The sequence below is a fragment of the Coffea eugenioides genome, chromosome 9, assembly GCF_003713205.1.
Source record: "Coffea eugenioides isolate CCC68of chromosome 9, Ceug_1.0, whole genome shotgun sequence".
In the NCBI taxonomy this organism is placed as follows: domain Eukaryota; kingdom Viridiplantae; phylum Streptophyta; class Magnoliopsida; order Gentianales; family Rubiaceae; genus Coffea; species Coffea eugenioides.
This window is the reverse complement of record NC_040043.1, coordinates 40,731,501-40,751,807: the sequence shown is the minus strand read 5'-3', so window position 1 is coordinate 40,751,807 and position 20,307 is coordinate 40,731,501. Positions and strand designations below refer to the sequence as shown.

General features: G+C 33.7%; 1 protein-coding gene across 1 annotated transcript; it reads right to left on the bottom strand.

Moving 5' to 3' along the window:
• Positions 1 to 6,355: 6,355 nt before the first annotated feature.
• On the bottom strand, positions 6,356 to 18,208 carry LOC113782580 (protein FAR1-RELATED SEQUENCE 5-like). The gene is made up of 3 exons (XM_027328461.1): positions 17,356 to 18,208; positions 6,592 to 6,663; positions 6,356 to 6,444 (listed from the first exon to the last, which is right to left on the bottom strand). The coding sequence occupies exons 1-3, from the start codon at positions 18,206 to 18,208 to the stop codon at positions 6,356 to 6,358; spliced, it is 1,014 nt and encodes a 337-aa protein (XP_027184262.1).
• Between the last annotated feature and the right edge of the window lie 2,099 nt (positions 18,209 to 20,307).

Sequence of the window (20,307 nt, the reverse complement as noted above, 5' to 3'; positions counted from 1 at the left end):
AACGGGTTTCTGAACCCTTTTGTTAGTTCATTCTGATGTTTGGGGTTCTAGTCGAGTCGCTTTAAAGTTAGATTTTAAATATTTTGTAATCTTTGTTGATGATTTTTCAAGAGTTACATGATTTTATTTAATGAAAGATCGTTCAGAATTATATTCCATTTTTTGTACATTTGTTGCAGAAATAAAGAATCAGTTTGGTGTGCCTGTACATATACTTCGCAGTGATAATACGAAAGAATATTTTTCACTCCTTTTAATACCTTTATGACTAAGTCTGGTATTATTCATCAGTTCTCTTGTCCTCATATTCCACAGCAGAATGGAGTTGCTGAAAGAAAAATTGGACATTTAATCGAAATTGCTCGAACACTGTTGTTGCACATGAATGTGCCCAAATAATTTTGGAGTGATGCAGTTCTAGCTGCATGTTATTTAATTAATCGCATGCCATCTAATATTCTTGGAGATCAATTATCTCACTCCATTCTTTTTTCTCATGAACCTGTGTTTAAATTACCTCATCGTATTTTTGGATGTATGTGCTTTGTTCATCAGCTTGCTCTCGGGGTGGCTAAATTAGATTCTCGTGCTATTAAATGTATTTTCTTAGGATACGCACGAGCGCAAAAAGGGTATAAATGTTCAGTCCAGTTTTAAATCGATTTTTTACTTGTGCTGATGTTATTTTTTTTTGAATCCACTCCATATTTTATCAAACACAATATGCCTTGTGAGTTAGACCAGTGTCCCTCTTTTTTCTCTCCTATTTTACCAGTCCCTTCCCCTTTATTACCTAAGTTATCTAGTCCATCAGATTCCATAACTCGATTATCTCGTCCTCATCTTCAAGTTTACTCTCGTAGTTCCATGGTTGAGAAAGTTCCTGATATGCCACGCACTTCACCAATTAACTCTCAATTTTCAAATCCTAGTGTAACGCCCTCCTCTGAGTTAGATCTTCCTATTGTTTTATGCAAAGGTAAGAGACATTGTATTTTCCATTCTATTTCTAATTTTGTTTCTTATTCTCGTCTCTCTATATCATATTCTTTTTTTGTTACTTCCCTTGATTCTATCTCCATTTCTAAGTTTATTACCTATACTCTTAATCATCATGGTTGGAGATTAGTTATGCAAGAAGAGATGTCTGCTTTGGAACAAAATGGTACTTGGGATCTTGTCCCTCGTCCTTCAGGTAAACCTGTTGTTGGTTGTAAATGGGTGTACACTATAAAAGTGCAGTCTAATGGTTCTATTGATAGATTGAAATCTCGTCTGGTAGTTAGAGGATTTACTCAAGTGTATGGAGTAGATTATTTAGAAACATTTTCTCCTGTTGCAAAGATTACCTCGATTCGTTTTCTTATCTCTTTGGCAGCAACTTACAATTGGTCATTGCATCAGTTGGATGTGAAAAATACATTTCTGCATGGAGATTTGGAAAAGAGGTATATATGGAACAATCTCTTGAATTTGTTGTTCAGGGGAAGAATTCGCGGTTGGTTTGTTGTTTGAAAAAATCCTTATATTAATTGAAACAGTCTCCGAGGGCCTGGTTTGGCCGATTTAGTAGTGTTATCATGGAATTCGATTTGACAATATGTGGAGTAGATTATTCTGTATTTTATCGGCATTCTAATACTGGTAAAATTTTATTAGTTGTTTATGTGGATGATATTGAGATTACAGGTGATGATGTTGTGGGGATCCAGAAACTTAAATCCAATTTACAGGCAAACTTTCAGACAAAGAATTTAGGTCATCTACAGTATTTTCTGGGTATTGAGGTAGTTCGGTCTAAATATGAAATTTATTTTTGTCAAAAAAAATATGTACTCGATATGCTGAGTGAAGTTGGGATGTTAGGTTGTCGACCTGTGGATACTCCTATGGATCCTAATGTAAAATTAGTAGGAGATCAAGGTACATTACTAGATGATCCTAAGAAATATCGAAAACTTGTGGGTAAATTAAATTATCTCACTGTAACAAGACCTGACATTTCGTTTGCAGTGAGTGTTGTGAGTCAATTTCTTGATACCCCTCGTACTAGTTATTGGGATGTTGTTATACGGATTCTCAAGTATCTTAAGAGTGCTCTTGGAAAAGGGTTGTTATATCAAAATCATGGACACACTGATATTGAAAGATATAGTGATGCAAATTGGGTTGGTTATGCCTCAGATCGAAGATCGACCACAGGATATTGTGTATTTGTTGGTGGTAATTTAGTGTCGTGAAGAGTAAGAAACAAACAGTTGTCTCCAGATCAAGTGCAGAATCTGAATACCGCTATGGCTCACACTGTATGTGAGTTGGTTTGGTTGAAGAGCATGTTATTTGAAATTGGGTTTGAGCATAAACAGCCTATGAATTTAGTGTGTGATAATCAGACAGCTGTTCATATTGCGTCTAATCCAGTGTTTCATGAAAGGACAAAACATATTGAAGTTGATTGTCATTTCATTCGAGAGAAATTGCTTGACGGAGTCATCAAAATATCTCATGTACCGTCTGTAGACCAATTGGCTGATGTGTTTACCAAAAGTTTAGGGGGCTCTAGGGTGAAATATATTTAAAACAAGTTGGGTGCTTATGATATATATGCTCCAACTTGAGGGGGAGTGTTAAGAGAATACAAGTATTCTTGTAGATAATAAATTAGTAAGGGTATTCTTGTAAATAGTTTGTTAGGTTTGTACTCCTATAAATACTAGTTGGTCACTCATAATACAGTGACTAGATGTTTTCCTCCCAAAATACCTGTTAACAATATAATAGGTAGACTAACATGGACTGGCCAGTGCCCTACTGAAGGATGATGCATTTGTAGTTAAACTTTCAGTGGAACATATATTTAGAGAAACAAACTCAAGTCAATCTATATATATCCAGACACAGTTAACAAAAGCTAAGTCAATTAAAGTGACAGGGTAATAGATCATAATATTATGTCAAAGGAAAGTTTGAAGTGATTGATAACAACAAAAAAAAGTCTAGACGAATGGCAAAACAAAAGAGGCTGACAATTTAGCAATGCTAGTTAATGTGCAAGGCATTCTTGCATTTCTTTACAAGGCTGGCATTTACTTTTTCTTTTGCTTGAGTTTTAGCCTCAGATATTTTTTTAATGAAGTCTTGCACCTTTGCTGCAGAAGTAATCTCGGTTCCATTGAAATCCTTTTTTGTGATTTGATCATTCAAGGGCAAGTTTCTTTTCACAATACTTGTTGAACTTGGTGTTTGTGTAGTCAAAGAGGTGGTTGCTGCAATTTCTTCAAGAACTAATTTGGTGGTAGCAAAAGGGATGTAATCGAGCCAAATCAAACTCGAGTATTGCTATACTCGAGCTTGACTCGACTCATATATACCTAGGCTCGAGCTCGACTCGAGCTCGATCGAGTACAAAAAATCGATACTCAAAACTTGATTCGAGGAACTCGCTTTAAACTCGAGACTCGACTCGATAAGGCTCGACCTTTAGTCAAACCTTATCAAGTTGAGTCTAATCAAGTTTTTTGACTCGACTCGATCAAAAAATGAGGCATATAATCAAGGTGACGTTTTGGGAAGATCCACAAGCAAGCAAGTAGCTATCAGTTGGAGTAAATGAGGCATAAAATCCATGATTCATCGAAACAAATACAACCAAAAGTATCCACATTCTACCTCCTACAGTTAGCATCTTTAACACCCCTAAGTCCTGCGAAAGTTCCCAAACTAACCAAAATTCCCCACAAAATTCCAAAACTCAACAAAACATGAGCCGAGCCACCAGATTGAGAGACAAACAATTATCTCAAACAGCCACAATATCCCAACCCCAACTACCCAAGTTTGCCATGTCGAGCGTCAAACGAACAAGAAGGATTGGAGTTTTTTTTTTCTTTTCGGCAATAATACTTCATAGTTGCAGGTGAAAGTAGAAGAGTGTAACTAATAAATACACTTCTAATTGGGTTAACAAAAAAGACACAAAGGGAAACATCTCCTGTGGCTATTCTGTAGTGCAAATGCCTCAAAATCAAAGTGGAGGCAACACCATCAGTAAACGTTAAACATATCCATATAAAGCATTTTTTAACCAGAACCCTATGCAGCACATTCTTTCAGAAGCCTACAAAAGGATTGTCTTAATTTCTCTCTTTCTACTTAATAATCACTGGCCAAACCCGCCAACCACATTGCCCACCAAAAACCAAAGAAAAAAACAAAAATCTTCGGTATTCTATCAAACCAAGTTTTCCAGAAAATTTCTGGAAAAAGAAAAGAAAAATCAGCAAAGGAATTGTTACAATTTTATAAATAACATTAATAAACTTGTCAATTCATAAGAATGAGAGGCATAGATGGAAAATTGAAGATAAGAAAAGAAAAAAATTATTCCATTAACTATCTGAGAAATTAATAGAACAAAGGAAACAGACCATGCGGGACAAGTATAGCAGGTTACACAAAATAATTAATCACAAAAATTGGCTTAAACTTATTTGCATGTATTGAATTAACTCTTAATCTAGACCTAATGTAGGTTCATTCCAACAGTCTGGTAGACCTGAAGATCAACCATAATATCCAGAAAACAGGGGTTCTTGCAGGCTGGTATATTTTGTTTTAGTGTTCCTTCCAAAGTTTTTTGCTTCCATAAATTTTGTTACATAACTAAAGCCGCAGTATAGTACCATTCCGCTAATATGATGCATATCAAGACCACTATCCAAGAGCCCCTCAGCCAAGTTAGCCAATGAGTAATTTAATGAAGACAACCAGGAAAGAATCACAACCAATGCAAAAGATTTTTGCACTCGCAACTCTTGTCTCATTGCATGTTACACCAGATGACCGAAAATTTTCCAGCAATTAATTGGTTTAGCAATTGTACAAAACTCAGAAGAGCTGCGGCGAAAATTGCCAAGACACCAACTTTAACAAACTCAGAGCCCATAATATTTGTCAGGGGGCATCACAATATGATTGGAGTAACCAGATGCGATAATCAATCATACTACATTAGAGCAGAGGCAGACATACCAGTAACCAGATGCGGCGAGCTCACTCTGTAGCGATGGCGATGGAGTCTGACAGATGCGGCGAGCAACAGCGTCGGCAACGAACGAGAGACTGAGAGTAACGGAGAATCGGAGATAGGGTTTAGATCTAAATCACTCAGAGTCAGTGGTTGGTAGGGATGTACTTCGAACAGAAAGTGAATTTCTTTTCAACTTTCTTCGAGTTCGAACAGAGAAGAAAGTCTGGAATTTTGCACAATTTTTTGACACACTTTCATCTTTTCTTCCCTTTTTTAGACATTTTTTCTTTTTAGGTCTTTTTACAATTATGTTATTATTTTTTTGCCATTATGAAATTTTATTATAAAGAATAGTTTATTGTAAATTCCGTAAAACTTATACCCATAATGGTTATTTTATAATTATAATACATATATATTATTTAAATTATAAATATATTATTTAAATACCCCCGGCTGGACGAGTAGCTTGACAAACCTCGAGCCTCAAAATATTGGTTCAAAACTCGACTCGAATGACAATCGAGTAGCTCGAGACTCGGCTCGAACTCGATCAACCCGAGTTTAAGCCAAGCCATTGACCGAGCTACTCGCGAGCTACTCGATTATGACTCGGTTCGCGTACATCCCTACTAGCAATGAAGAACAAACTTTCATAAATTGGTAGTAATATACTTTGCCAAAGATCAAATCTTTACTTCTTGACCCCTGCTAATATAAAGAAACATTTTATCCAAAATTATTATTTCTAGATAGCAAGTAACAAATATAGCACTATACACCTATATATTATAGTAATTAGTGCTTACAAAAGTAAAGAAATTTTATGCAAGTTGGGTTAATTCTATATTATTCCAATATAGATCTCGGTACAAACATCCAATCCTGTTATATACATGTGTTTAAGAAACAACACACGCAAACCATCAAAATCTTGTTAAAGAGTAAGAATAATGACAGTTCTCTTTTTGGTAGTGACCTTGTTGGCTTCGCAAGCACAAGGATCAAATTTAGGATCCATTGCAAAAATAAGGTTGTGACCCAAAATGCGGTGATGTGACCATTCCTTATCCATTCGGCATTGGGAAGGGCTGTTACCATGACGATGGTTTTGAAATCACTTGCGAGAATTCTAGAAAAGCAATTCTACGATCATTTCAAGAAAGTTTATGATATTTCAGAAGATAATATTGGAATAATATGGGAGGTTTCTCCTTTCACTCATATTAGATTGTTATGAAAGAATTCCGATGATTATCCGATAGTAGATTATAATGGCCCTCGTTTCAGTTTTTCTCACACCAAAAACAAGTTCATTGCAATAGGTCATGATATGTATGCATATTTGACTAATGCAGACAGTGAGAAATTTGTTACGGGTTGCGCCGCCCTCTGCAACAGCTCACTCATTAGTCCTTCAGCATCAATGAAAGTAGTATTTTAAATATTCTAAACAATCTAAACGATTGGCTTAATCATTCTTTATAAATCAAATAGAAATTGTTTCTCAGACAATTCATTTAATAGGTAGTAAACAATAAGAAGAGTAGTTCAAAACAAACCTGCAAACCAAGACCTTTGTGAAGATGCTACTGTTTGTTGATCTTCAAACTCTGTGGCAAGAGATAAATTATCTGATGAAGACAAATTTATGAAAACAATGATACAACAAATAAATTTTTCTAGATTGTTATACCCTTCTATCTAAAGGCAATTTAAAAAGAGAAAAATTAATCAAAGTACTGGTGATTCACTATCCATGCAATATTTATTTTGTGTTTTGAATGCAAATAAAACAACTAAAACAAATAGAAAATTCCCTTACCAAAGAGTACCGTGAGCACCAGTTGATTAATACTATTTGTGAGCATTTTTTCTTCAAGAAAGAAACTTGTGTCTGAAAGCTTCCGAAGTCTTATGAAGGTTACGCCCTTCATCTAAAACCGAAGACTATGGAACACCAAAAGACTCTAAAATCGTAGGAATCAAAAAGGCCCAAACGGAAGAATGAAGACAATTAAAAGCTTCAACTCATAGTGTAAGAGTGAGATAGCCGTTATGAGTGCATGATTCAATCTTCATTTCAATACCCACAAACTCAACTCATTTAATTGAGTGATAAATTAAATGAGTTAAACATATAAAAAAGACACATGTTAAGTAGTCAATTATAGATGACAATTGTTAGTGAAAATAGTTTTAAAACAACAAACCAATCATAGAATGACAAATCAGTTTAAGTTGTCTACGTAACCGTTCTTGGTGAAAGTACTCTTAGGTTTTTATATGATAGGTTAGGGAAAAGTCTGAAGTAACGATAGTTATGGTAACGAAACTATTTTTACCTGATATAACAGGTAAAAATACTTTTAGCGACCATTTGATTACCTGTTGTACTGGTCATCTAAATGAAATAGTTCCTAAAGTTTTGGTTAGTAAGTTGTGCATAAAAAATAGTAAGTGAACTCGATATATTAGTAACTTTTATGTCTCAAAAAGTAAACTTGAATAAATATGGAACTAACTTTATTTTTTTGAAGTAAAATACTACTCTATATCTGAAACTTAGTTTTTGGAGAGTAAGTTTAGTTCAATTAATAGTAAGTTTTTATAGATTAATAGTAAATATTGTTGATAGAATAGTAAATTTGGTTAATCATCAAAACTTAATAGTTTGTGGCATAAATTTACTATTTTACTTAAAGAAACTTACAATTGTACGTATCATTTATAAATGTTATATGTTTGAATCATTTTAAATATACTATGAAAACCTTTTTTTTTGCATATGACCTTATAAAATATGTAAGAATAATTTGTCATAATTTAAATTTTTAATTATGGGAAAATAAACAACTAAGTTCCCAAAATATTTCACTTTTATTGTTTAAAAAATCTCAACTTGTTGGTTAAATTCAAAATAATTCTATTGTCAAAAATAGTTTTTCTCAAATTAACTTTCATGATTAGATGTGAGATACAAATATGGTAAAATATCCCTCATACATATGTCATGGATATTTCAGACTTTTAGTAAAAAAAAAATTTGTTGTTAAAATAACATATATCATAGTGTACTAATTATTTTAGGACCATTTTATAGGTGAACTAAATTTAATTTAAATTATACAATAGATTATACATGCATGTGATTTTCATTTATAATTATTGGATCCTATTCTTATGAACAATCTCCCAAGGGAAAAAATCCAGATCATACTGATTTTCTTATATTAATTGTTATACTAATTTTGTCATTTTTATTATTATATTATTTCTCATTTTGTTTAGGCTTTTACTCTTATTATTTCTTGTGTCTCAGATGTAAATTTATTAAAACTTTATCATCTTATTATATTCATAGGTGTTAAATTATAAAAATTTTGATATATAAACAAGTAATATTCTATATATAACTAGGAAGATTTGTTGTTATTGTTATTCGAACTTTCAAACTTTTCAAAAATGGAAAATGATTAAAAGCTTATAATACGACAAAATTTTATTACATATTTCACAAGATTATGTGAAAAGTCAAACTATTTTTCATAGTATTTTAAAATATATAAATATTTTTTTAAAATTATACCTATAATCATGTATTATACAAGCATATTATGAGTACTTACTAACTAAGGTACTAAGAATTAATCATTAATAAAACATCTTATCGTTATTTCAAATAAATTTCCTAATACTATTTTGAAATATGTTTTAAAATAAAATAGCACATGTGTCCCATAAATCAGTAAGTTTTGATTATTAATCAATTTACCATGTTATTAGTAAGAGTTACTATTTATGTATAAAAACTTACTATTACTTGAATTAAACTTACTCTCTAAAAAGTAAGTTTGGGATATAAAGTAGTAATTTATTTATTTAAAAAGTAAGTTTAATATTTATTCCAACTTACCTTTTGAAGTATAAAAGTTACTAATTTATTACGGTTAACTTATTATTTTAGATAGAAAACTTACTTTCTTATTTTTAAGTGTTATCCTATTTAGGTGGATAGACCTATCAAATAATCAAATGATCGCTAAAAACAAATAAAAAATAAATCAAAAATGGTCATCCAAGTGTTATCCTATTTGTGTCTTAAAAAGTAAATTGAAATAAAAATGAAAGTTACTTTTTAAAAAAAATAAATTACTACTCTATATTCAAAACTTACTTTTTGGAGAGTAAGTTTAGTTCAAGTAATAGTAAGTTTTCACGGATTAATAGTAAATCCTGTTGATAAAACAGTAAATTTGGTTAATCATCAAGACTTACTAGTTTGTGGCATAAATTTACTATTTTACTTAAAGAAACTTATATGAAACAAGTATTAGGAAGTTTATTTAAAATAATGCTAAGATTTTTTAATTAATGATTGAAACTTAATATTATAGTTAGTAATTGTTGGTAACGTAAATGTATAATATATGATTGTATGTATCATTAATCAATGTTATGTGTTTTAAGCATTTTAATAAATGTATGTATCATTTACAAAGGTTATGTGTTCTAATACATTTATTTTCTAGGTCACAAGTATAAAAGTTAAATTTGTACTAATGTGGCATAATCTTTGAAAACTATAGTAAATTTACCCACATATTAAGTTTCGTGAGATTCAAATATATTTTGTATCATTTACAATATGGATTTATATGCACATTTTTTTTTTATCAAACTTACTTTTAATTGGCAAATAGTATGTAAATTATTATAAAATGTCATTTTATAATAATCATAATTTGTATAGGTGAATGGTATATAAACTGCTAAAATTGCCAATTTATAAATGATCAAATCTTACTACTTTATGGCATATATTAGTTTGGTCAACTAAAAAATTATCGTAATTAAGTGTACGTTGGTTGTTGATTTGAAATTTGCACCCCTGTCACTATTTCGTTATTTCTACCACAAGTTTTTCTAATCAAAGTAAAACAAAGTCAAATATCTTTTCCTTTTGTATGTAGTATTTATATTTAGTAAAAAATTAAAAACCATGATTACATTTCATAATTTCTAATGAAATTAGTAACATTTTCTAATAAATTGGAATAATTTGTAAAATATGTTATTTTTTTACCAATATAATTAGGGATGGCAATCGGGTCCAAATCGGAGTGGCGGGTCGGGTTTAGACCCAGGTATAAGAGAAAACTGGCTGATCCGAACTTGACCCGCCAACCCGAAATGGGTCAGGATATCTGACCTGAATCAGAAAATTCCAGGTTGTCGGGTTGGCGGGACGACCCCAATGACCCAAAACTTAATTTTAATTTATTAATTTACCACTATAATTTCTAATTCACACAAGACTAATTGTCGCGCCCCACTTTTTGATGGTGTGATGCTGTGTGTAGTGTGTGTGAGATGTGAGTGCGTAGTGTGTGTGTGAACGTGTGCAAAATGAAAATAAAGGCCATGGGACTTGATAATGCGACGATTTGGCCATATAAAGTTCAAAAAGGGTTTTTTGTATCAAAAATGGAGTCGCCACTTGGTATAGAGTTAGAGTGTACCAAGTCACCTAAAAATGATTTTTGTTTTTGAATGAAAAAGTAAATAAACCCTTTTTAGAGAACTTTTGGGTCTACGTAACCAAAAGAGGGATCGGGGGTCACATTTGACGAAGGGGAAGGCAAGGATAAAAATCCAAGGCACCCCTTCGACCTAGCCAAGGCTAGTTGCGTGACTTAAACCAATTTTTCCTTATTTTTCTACCCAAGGTATGTATCGCGTGTTGGATTTGACTAGATGAATGCAAAAATGCAAACCTAAATTCTAAAATGTCTCTTGTAAGGTTTTTGGTCCCAACCACATGAGTTGTGGCGGCCAATAAAGGAAAACCTTATAGAGGTCGATTAATGCAAATGATGGCTAAAGTGCAAGTGTGCGATTGTATAAAAAGGTGCACGTGTGAAATTGTATGAAAAATCCAAATGTTTGTGTGCAAGTGTATGAAAAAGTGCACGTGTGAAATTGTATGAAAAATCCAAGTGTCTGTGTGCAAGTGTATGAAATATAGTGATAAATATATAAGGTGAAGTGGAATGTCATTTGTGAAGTGAAAATAAGCAAGTGATGGGTAAAATGTAGTAAAATGAAGTATGGTTTGAGAAATGTGAAAAAAATGTGGTTAAGGGAGTATATAGGTGATAAAAATGAAAGTATGACCCTAGAGGAATGCAACAAGTCGGGTACGGGGGTGGACTCCTAACTTTTCGACTTTGATTTTCCCTTTGATTAGAAGGCAAAACTAGCGTGCTAAGGCTATCGGGTAGCCACACTCGCTCGTTTCCCTTATCAGAAGGGGACTCTCCAGGCAAATGTACCCTAACTAGCATGAGATGCGAGACCTAAAGTGAGCGGAAAGGGGAATTGAGGAGCATGCCAGATGATAAAACTAAGAAAAAAAATGCATGATATGTAGTGAACAGACAAATAATGCATTAATGAAAAACAAAGGAAAAATCCTATTGGGTCTAGCGTTGGACTAGCCCTTTCTATGAATTCCTAATGAAATAATGAGCCACAACTAGCGTTGGACTAGTGTGGTGACGTACATTCATCCATTCCATTCATTCATGGCTATGAAAGCAAGTAGACATGCCAAAACGCTCGTAAACACGTAACACGTAGCACTTAACATGCTCGACTAGATGCAAGAGCCTACTAAAGCAATTAAACATGTAGCAACAAAAGCAAGCAACCAAGGGGAAGGGGAAATGGGCCAGATGCTCTCCGAGTCCTATCTATTACAAGCCAAGAGGTGTACACATATCCCATAAAAACATAAAGGGGAAGGGGAAATGGACCAGATGCTCTCCGAGCCCTATCTATTACAAGCCAAGAGGTGTACACATACCCCATAAAACTTAAATAAAAGTAAAAGCAAGTAAATGCATGCAAGGAGGTAAGGAAAGCGGAGTAGGCATGCATATTCACATAACACGTAGGAGCACGTAGGGTCAAATGAAGTGCAAATGAAGGATAGAGTGTACCTCCCTTGAAGCGACGCCCTAACGTAGTGAAATTACTAACTTACCCTCCAAAATAATAAAAAGGTCAAGGTACCACTTAAATTATCAAATAATCACATGAAACAGAAATTAAATATGAAAAATGAAAGTTAAACACTAAATTGAGTCAACTAAAGTATTTACATAGACAAACCAACCATGTACAAAGCAATTAATGCAAGAGGGACTTAATTAGAAGGACTGAAAATTTCTGAAAGAGAGTAAAATAAAATACCAAAATTGATGACTTAAGATGAGACCCATAAAAATCAAATGCAAAAATGTGATTAGAACACAAATCCAAGCTAAAAAATTCTATTAAAACTTATTGAACCTCAAAATGCATCCTAAAACTCACTAAACGTCTAACCCAAAATCATGTCAAAGCAAACCAAAAGCAATTAAGATTCTAGAATGACAAAAGTGATTAATTTATTCAACTAATTGGGCCATAGCAAGACAAGGGGGAACTTAGGGGGTTAAAGTGCAAGTGTTTTAGGACCTAATTGTAAGAACAAAACACATAAATGGGCCTTTGGAGCATAGCTGGAAACTAAGGGGAGTAAAGCTGCAATTTTCCTTCTTGATCATGCATGCAACTACGTAAGAAACAGAATTTTCTGCAGCTACAAAAACTGTTGCCTTTTCTCAAAAACTTGCGGCAAATTCCAGCTACAATTACATCCATTTCATCATACAAACAAGTTCATCAAACCAGAAATCATTGACCCAAATCAAAACATGAAATTAACGCAGCTTCCATGCAAACGAAAGTGAGAAAAGTTTCTGCAATGAATTCAAATAAATGAACTGCTGCAACATTTGGAACTTCAGCAAATCTCTTCCCTTGCAGCCATGTTCATGCCAATTCTTTATTCAAATTAAACACATTGATGCAAACAAACTAAGAAGAAACATGCTGGAATTATCATCTAATGAAATCAGCAAAGCTTGGAACCGAAATGGAAGAAAACAACAAGACAAGGCCGTGAGTTTCTGGTTCAGCAAACTGAAATGCATTTTCCAGCAAATGCTCAAACATGATTCAAACATTTTTAGGCTCAAACATGCAACCTCGTCATTAATCACTTAACACAAGATTTAACTAGCAAATTGGATGCATAAACCCAGCTTGTGAACTATTGCAACAGAAAAACAAACAGCAGAAACGTAAGGATAAGCATAGCTTTCCCTATTGGTCTGAAATCTCAGCAGCCTCTGGTTATGTGCCTAGATGTGAAATGTGAAGCAACCCATGCAAAACCTACCAATTCAACAACCACAATCTAATGCAAGACTTCAAATTATCACTGAAAATTCAGTCCAAGTAACGGAATACAAATGCAACAAAAGAAAGACTGGAACTTGCGTCAATGGCCAGTCATGTCGTTTGGCAATAAAGTTACTGCTGCATTTCATTTCCTTTAGCCCAGATTTCTTGAGCACAACTTTGATATTCAAACCAGTAAAACGCAGAAAGAAAAGATGCAAAATCAAGGAAATATTCATGCCAAGCAACGTAACATGCTGCAACAAAATTTCAGCAAGCTATGAAGCTTTCGGCAATCTGAAATTCATTTTCCAGCAGGCATTTGATCCTTGTCTAAACATGCAACTGAACTCTACTTCAAAACATGATTCTACCTCATGGCATACGTGCACACGGTATTCCAATCACATGGCAAAACAAATCACACATTTCAACAATGCAAAGGCTTCAACCAACCGAAAGTGCAAGGCTGCTGTATTTTCATTTCCAAACTCAGATGCCTTCTCGAATGAACTGGCCATGGAAATGGCATTTCCTTTTCAAAGTTAATAACTTTGCCACTAAAACACAGTTTGGGGACAAAATAACACAAAGACAAACAGATTTGGCACCCTAACTAAGCTTATCATGTAACACAACAATAAAAGGCTGCAGCTTTTATCCGGTATAACAAACCCAATGAATCAACAAAACCCATAAAATTCCAGAATTCAAACTCACTGCCTAAACAATATTTGGAGATACACACTCCACAGGTAAGATTGAAGCAAGTAGAAACAACGGCAACAAACAGAAAACTGAATGCAAGAATCCAACCCAGTCACGATGGAGATTGGAGAGGCTAAAATTGGGAAGGCTAAGAAACCAGTTGTAGGAAGATACCTGAAGTTTTGAACGATGGAGAGAAAGTGAAAGCTTCGGTCTTTTCCTCTGTCTCGTTTCTCTTCACTCAGCCCCTCCTAGCCATCACCTCCTGTTTTTTTTGCCCTCTTTTGCTTTCAATTTTTTCGGACCTTCCCTTCCTCTCAAAACTCTCTCTAGTTTTAGCCGTCAACTTCCTCTCCAAACTCTCTCGCTCCAGTGTTTTCCTTTCCAGATTGCGGCCGTCACTTTCGCTCTCAAACCCTCCACTCTTGCTTGGTTTTTTCTCCTTTTTCTCTCGGCTGTACTCCCTCGTATCCTTTCTTTTTCCAGATTTGCTCCCGCTGTCCCAATCTCCCTCTCTGGTTTTCTCCCTCGCTCAGCCCCTCTCTCAGAACTTCAACCTCTCCAGCAGTCAACCCTCTGTTTTGTTTTTTCTTTTTTAAACCTCTCCCTTTGCGGCTGCTCTTACCTTTGGCTTTTATATGGGCAACCTCCAACCCTAAAACTCCAGGATCTTTTGCTATATTTGCAACTAAGGATCTCCCCAAAGTTCACTTGCAAGCTGCCGCAAAAACGCAGCTTGCATGCTGCGCGTTGGTTTTTTTTCTTTTTTTTTAATTTAATAATTTAACAAAAATAAAAGTAAAACTAAATAATAATAAAAACAACAATTTTAATTACAAATACATCAGAATAAACAAACTAAAACAACAAAATTGCCATTTTCAATCTTTTTTCATTTTTCATTTTTCATCATTTTTCACTTTTTCCTTTTTTTTCACTTTCAAGAAATTCTATGCTAAAAACTTAAAAATAGAAATAAAACTAGAAACTAAAAACTAAAAATCGAATAAAACGAACACGACAAATAAAAAACTAAAAATAAACAGTAAATGAAATTACACCAAAATTTGGTGTCTACACTAATTACATAATCAAGTAATAAAAATTTAAATAAATAATCCCAAACCAAATCTTTGGGTTAAATTAAAAACACCGTAAAAGTGTTTTATTCCAAACCAAATATAAAATAAATAAAAGCAGTATAAAAGTAAAAAATAATATAATACATTATTTGTCCAAATATAATAATTTCAACTTCGAATAAATTAAATAAATTCATTTAGGATTAAGTGATTAATGCCTTTGAAAAAAAAAGAATAACTTAGTTTAGTTAGGTAAAATAATTTTTAATTCATAAACAGGTGATCGGGTCGTATCGGATCACCCACAGTTTGACCCGAATTCGACCCGTTTTCTTTTCGGGTTCGTCAAATTCGACTCGATTCTGACCCGAACCCGCGAAACCTCAATCCGAATCAATTAATTTCCTGTTAGGTTCATATCGTGTTTTCAGATCGTATCGGAAATTACCACCCCTAAATATAATCAAAAGTAATTTGCACTACTAAAAAGCAAGTGGAAGAAAAGATGATGGCATAAGTATAAATGTGAGCAACTATATACATATCACAACATAAGTTTAGGTTTGATTTGTTCAAAACATAGGTAATTTATTCGTTAGTAGATATGAAATGCATATTAATTTTCTACAAATGCAAAATATAATTTCATATATACTAACCATTAACAGAATATGTAGTTTGAACACGATCAATTGAACGCATATTTCGTTTGTTCAGCTATCATTTATTTTGTTACTTAGGTTGAATATTTACATTTGAATAGAGTATTGATACCGGAACTTCAATTATTCTTAATGAACTTCAATTAAGTGGCAATGACAACAATTGCTAAAGTATAGTTTTCTTAAATTTTTTTGAAAAATGACAAAAAAATTACATTTTTTTGTGAAAATATCAAATTGTTAATTCAATTCAAATAAATTTTATAATAACAAATATTATTCCTCAAACTGGTTGCTTAATCCGTATCTATGCCCGTACTAGTGTCGAATGGATAACTAAAATAGGAAATTGCAACAAAAAATAATTTTTACAGGAAAGGTGCAAATAAGTAGAACTTTTGCTAACTTTAACCCAAAATAAAAAAAAAAGGATAGGCTTTTTTGTAGTTTTGAATTCAAAAGTGTTGTGGTTGTGCTAGAATTCTTTATTAAATTTTGAAACAGTTAAGAATTCAAGAGATAAGTACCAAGGTGACTTTTATTAGCCATTAATTTTAGTTAAAGTAGGAAAGGTCGATGCCCTAGTAACGCTTGGATTTCTTTATGCCCTAGTAACGCTTGGTTTTCTGATGTTGAAAGTACATCAGACGAAAGTCTCTTCCTCCACCGCCACCACTAGTACTTATTTGGGGTGACAATTTGTGAATTATGGATGAGCGACAAATAAATGATGTAAGTAAATTATGGTGTGAGATTTTATGCTTGTAAGATCTTTTGTATATTTTATTCCCTCTCATAGGCATGTTCTATTATAGGTATTTTTTTATATTCACCATATTTACTGAATATTTATTCCTATGTTGCTAAAAGTTATTTTCATTCTCTTTCTTTTGGAAGCAAGGTGAAGAAAACAAACTCCTTTAAAGATAATTTTTTTTTTTTGTAATAGAACGCTGAGGTTAGAATTGTAGCATAATTGATGTCGTTCATGGTAATGCACCCCATAATTGCAATAGGAGGTTAATATTGATTGGCTTAGGATATAATATGGTAACGCACCCCATAAAGAGTTTAATAATTGTTGTCGTATCCGCATGTTTCCTTAATTTGCTGATAATATTCTTGTGATTACTTTTCCTTGAGTGAACATTCAATTGTAGTATGGAATCTTTTGACAATGGTAATATGATAATATTAATTTATGGATGAAACGTAAACAGAAAGGCAGAAAGACTTAGCACTACTTATAATAAATATATAATCACTTGACTTCTCGTGGCCAAGTACCCATAGTTATAGTACTACATGATTAAGTAGATTTTATTTCTGGGTTTTGGGGGAAGTTGTTAAAAATATCGCCATGACTCAAGTTTCTTACATGAACAAATAATAGTCCTTTCAGATTTATCCAATTCCACTTGCCAAGAGCAAATTCGATGCAAGTACTCAGTGAATGTATATAACTTCACCTTATCTTGATCAACAACTGAAACGAGGCGGAGTGAGGCTTCAGCAGAAATTTCATCACGAATCTTGAAAAAAATCTTTCTCAAATGAGTAATTAGAACAGGAGATGACTAACTTGTGATACATTCTTCCTTGTGTTCATTCTGCCTAACTTTTGATAAAAATAGCTCAAATCGATGAGCAAACGGGTAAAGTAGCATTTTGAATTGAAGGTACTTGTGCGCCGTAGCATGCAATTGCTCTGATCTTTGGGTTGATTTCATTCCAGCAAAAAAGTGTCCTCTCAAAAATGCAGCAGCCCATTTTTCCCTTTTGTTGTATAAATCGACAACCCATTGGTTATCTCTCAAATTGTGTTTCTCAACTAGCAAATGCCACCTTCTCTCAAACTCTTCATGGCTACAAATCATGTCCATAGCCACGTCAAAATCAAGAACGAACCCCTTATTTGTATGGGTAACAACATTTCTTTTTAAATGCCAAGCACATAATCGGTGACGGGCAGAAGGAATAACTGCCTTTATTGCATTTCTCATTGCACCATCCCCATCAGTAACAACTGAGATAGGTGCCTTTTTTTCCATGGCCTCCAAAAATGTTTCCAATACCCACTTATATGTGTCCTCAGTCTCATCAGCAATTAATGCACACCCAAAAATTGTGGTAACATAGTGATGATTTATGCCGGCCAAAGTTACTAGTGGCTTCCTATAAGCATTGGTGCGGTATGTAGAGTCAAAGACAAGAACATCACCAAAACATTGGTAATCCAAACGAGATTGAGAATCTGTCCAAAAGAGTCGTATCAATCGCTTCTCCACATCAACGGCATACTTGTAAAAGAAATTTGGCTCACCATTTGCTCGACCATCCAAATATGCCAACACCTGAGAGGCATCACCAACTTCAAGTGCATTTCTATGAAATTGGTCAACAGCATTTCGTAGATCCTTTTCTGTGTATCCCATCTTGTTGTGGCCCCCAGCTTGGTAAGCTTGAAGGTCCACTATTTGAGGAATTCAAATACCAACTCCATGCATCAAAATAGCATGCTCCAAGTCTGCTGGGTTGACACTCCTATGTGATCGAAGAAATTGTACAAATTATTGATTTGCCAATTGGTGATTGTGATCCATATTAAACCGCTTAATCGTAAACTTCTGAATATCCTTGTTCCATTGCACAATTATAGTTGCCAGACAACCAACTCTCGTAAGGCATTTTGCCTCTTTCTTACGGTTAACTAAATTTAACCATTTGCTATTTCTAAAGCCCTCTCTGTTGCATACCCATCGTTTGTATGTCACAATACCTTTCCGATCTTTCTTTTCATCCCGCTCTCTAATACCAAAACCGACCATTTTGCTATGACATAGGTAAAATTCTCTGGCATCTTCAATGGAATCAAATGTTAATACTTGAATTTCATCAGAAGATAATTTGTCAAGCCGATCAACAATGGTTCTCCAACTTATACCACCACCAAGCTTGGCCGATTTGTTAGATAACTGTTCTAGTTCATCTACATGAGCTGTCATTTCTTCCATTTTCAGCATGATGCTAGAAGCTATCAAGTCAAAGATGCTATCATGTCAGTCAAAGAGGCTATCAAGTCAATGTTTGTGTTGATGTATGTTTTCTGAGATTTTTACATAAATTCTTTGCAATACAAATGAAAATATTACAACTTTGGACTCCTACGCAATCTATACTCAAGTTGATCATACCCAAAGATTGGAATCCTACGCAGCCCATACCCAAAGATTGCTGAAAGTTATGTTAAATTGCATAATTCCTTTGGAACGACTACAATTTAAGAGGGGAAGGAGAAAAATACTATCTAGATTCAAAAATAACTGAGTAACTATAGTAACAGTCCATTTGGCAATTAGAACTTTTAATTTTCTCACCCGCACAGAGTAGCAATCATAACATACAAATTTCTCTTTGACATTTCACCAAACATCTTATATGCATTCACAAATTAATCACATTTAACTTAAACGTCTAGTCTCAAATCCTTTCCTAGATGTTTCATATGGCTATTAAGCATATTTTACCCGTAGACAATCAAAACTACAACCATTTCCTAGATGTTTCAACGGACATTTTCAGCCCCAAAATTGCAATAAAATCTTCAAATTCTCAGCCTTGATTTCGCAAGAAAATCTTGACAAAAAAAACAAATGAAATATAAATAAATTACAGCAATATAGTCAAACGATTTCAGGTGGACATGATGGACTAACCTCGGCACTGCTCTCTTTGATTGGCTACCACCGTCGCAAAACCCTTTTGTTGTGTCTGCATATGGCAGCACCCAAAACCAACCGATCGATGAGAAAGGATAGAGGGAAAGTGTGAACTAAAGATGAAAAAGGTGAAGTGAGAAAATTTATTCAATTGTAACCAAGAGAAAGTGTGGACCAAAGTGGAAACCTTGGCCTGGGAATTCAATCGTATCGTTGGAATTGAGGACTAAATAAGAAGAAGGTAGATGACTTTAAAGAGATAGGTGATACCCGAAAGTGTTTCAGGAACCCAAAACTGTTTTCAGGAACCGGTAATTTTTTTTTACTTAAATATGTACATTTTTTACTTTTAGTATTAGTAAGTTTGATTCAACCATAAGTAAATTTTGTCAAATAAAAAGTAAATTAAATTACTCAAAGTGTAAATTTGTATTTCTGACTAAAACTTATCTTTCAGGCATATACTTACTAGTTTTAATTAAAAAGTTACTAAAGTTCATCAATAATTGCATGACACTTCTCCAAAACAGATTGACAATGCTCGAACTGGAAATTATTTGTACAAAAATTTCAGTTTCAACAAATATACAGGTCCTATCATGCTCATATGATTTAGGACTCATAGCTTCTTTTAATTTCAAGCTCTAAAAAAGGTTACAAGTGCTTTCCTTTACAAAAAGGAAGTGCCAAGAGCACATATAGATGATCATCTTAGTGAAATAGTACTATAAAAACCTAAAGGTTCACAGTACCGTACAATATTTTGGGCAGAATACCAACTGACTGCATAGACAATGCCTACTATGGACAACTTC

Coding starts and splice junctions, on each gene's coding strand:
- LOC113782580 (XM_027328461.1), bottom strand. CDS start 18,208: ATGGGATACACAGAAAAGGATCTACGAAATGCTGTTGACCAATTTCAT. Junction 6,664..17,355: donor CAAGGAAGAATGTATCACAA/GTTAGTCATCTC, acceptor TGTCTTCATCAG/ATAATTTATCTCTTGCCACA. Junction 6,445..6,591: donor ACAAAGGTCTTGGTTTGCAG/GTTTGTTTTGAA, acceptor TTGATGCTGAAG/GACTAATGAGTGAGCTGTTG.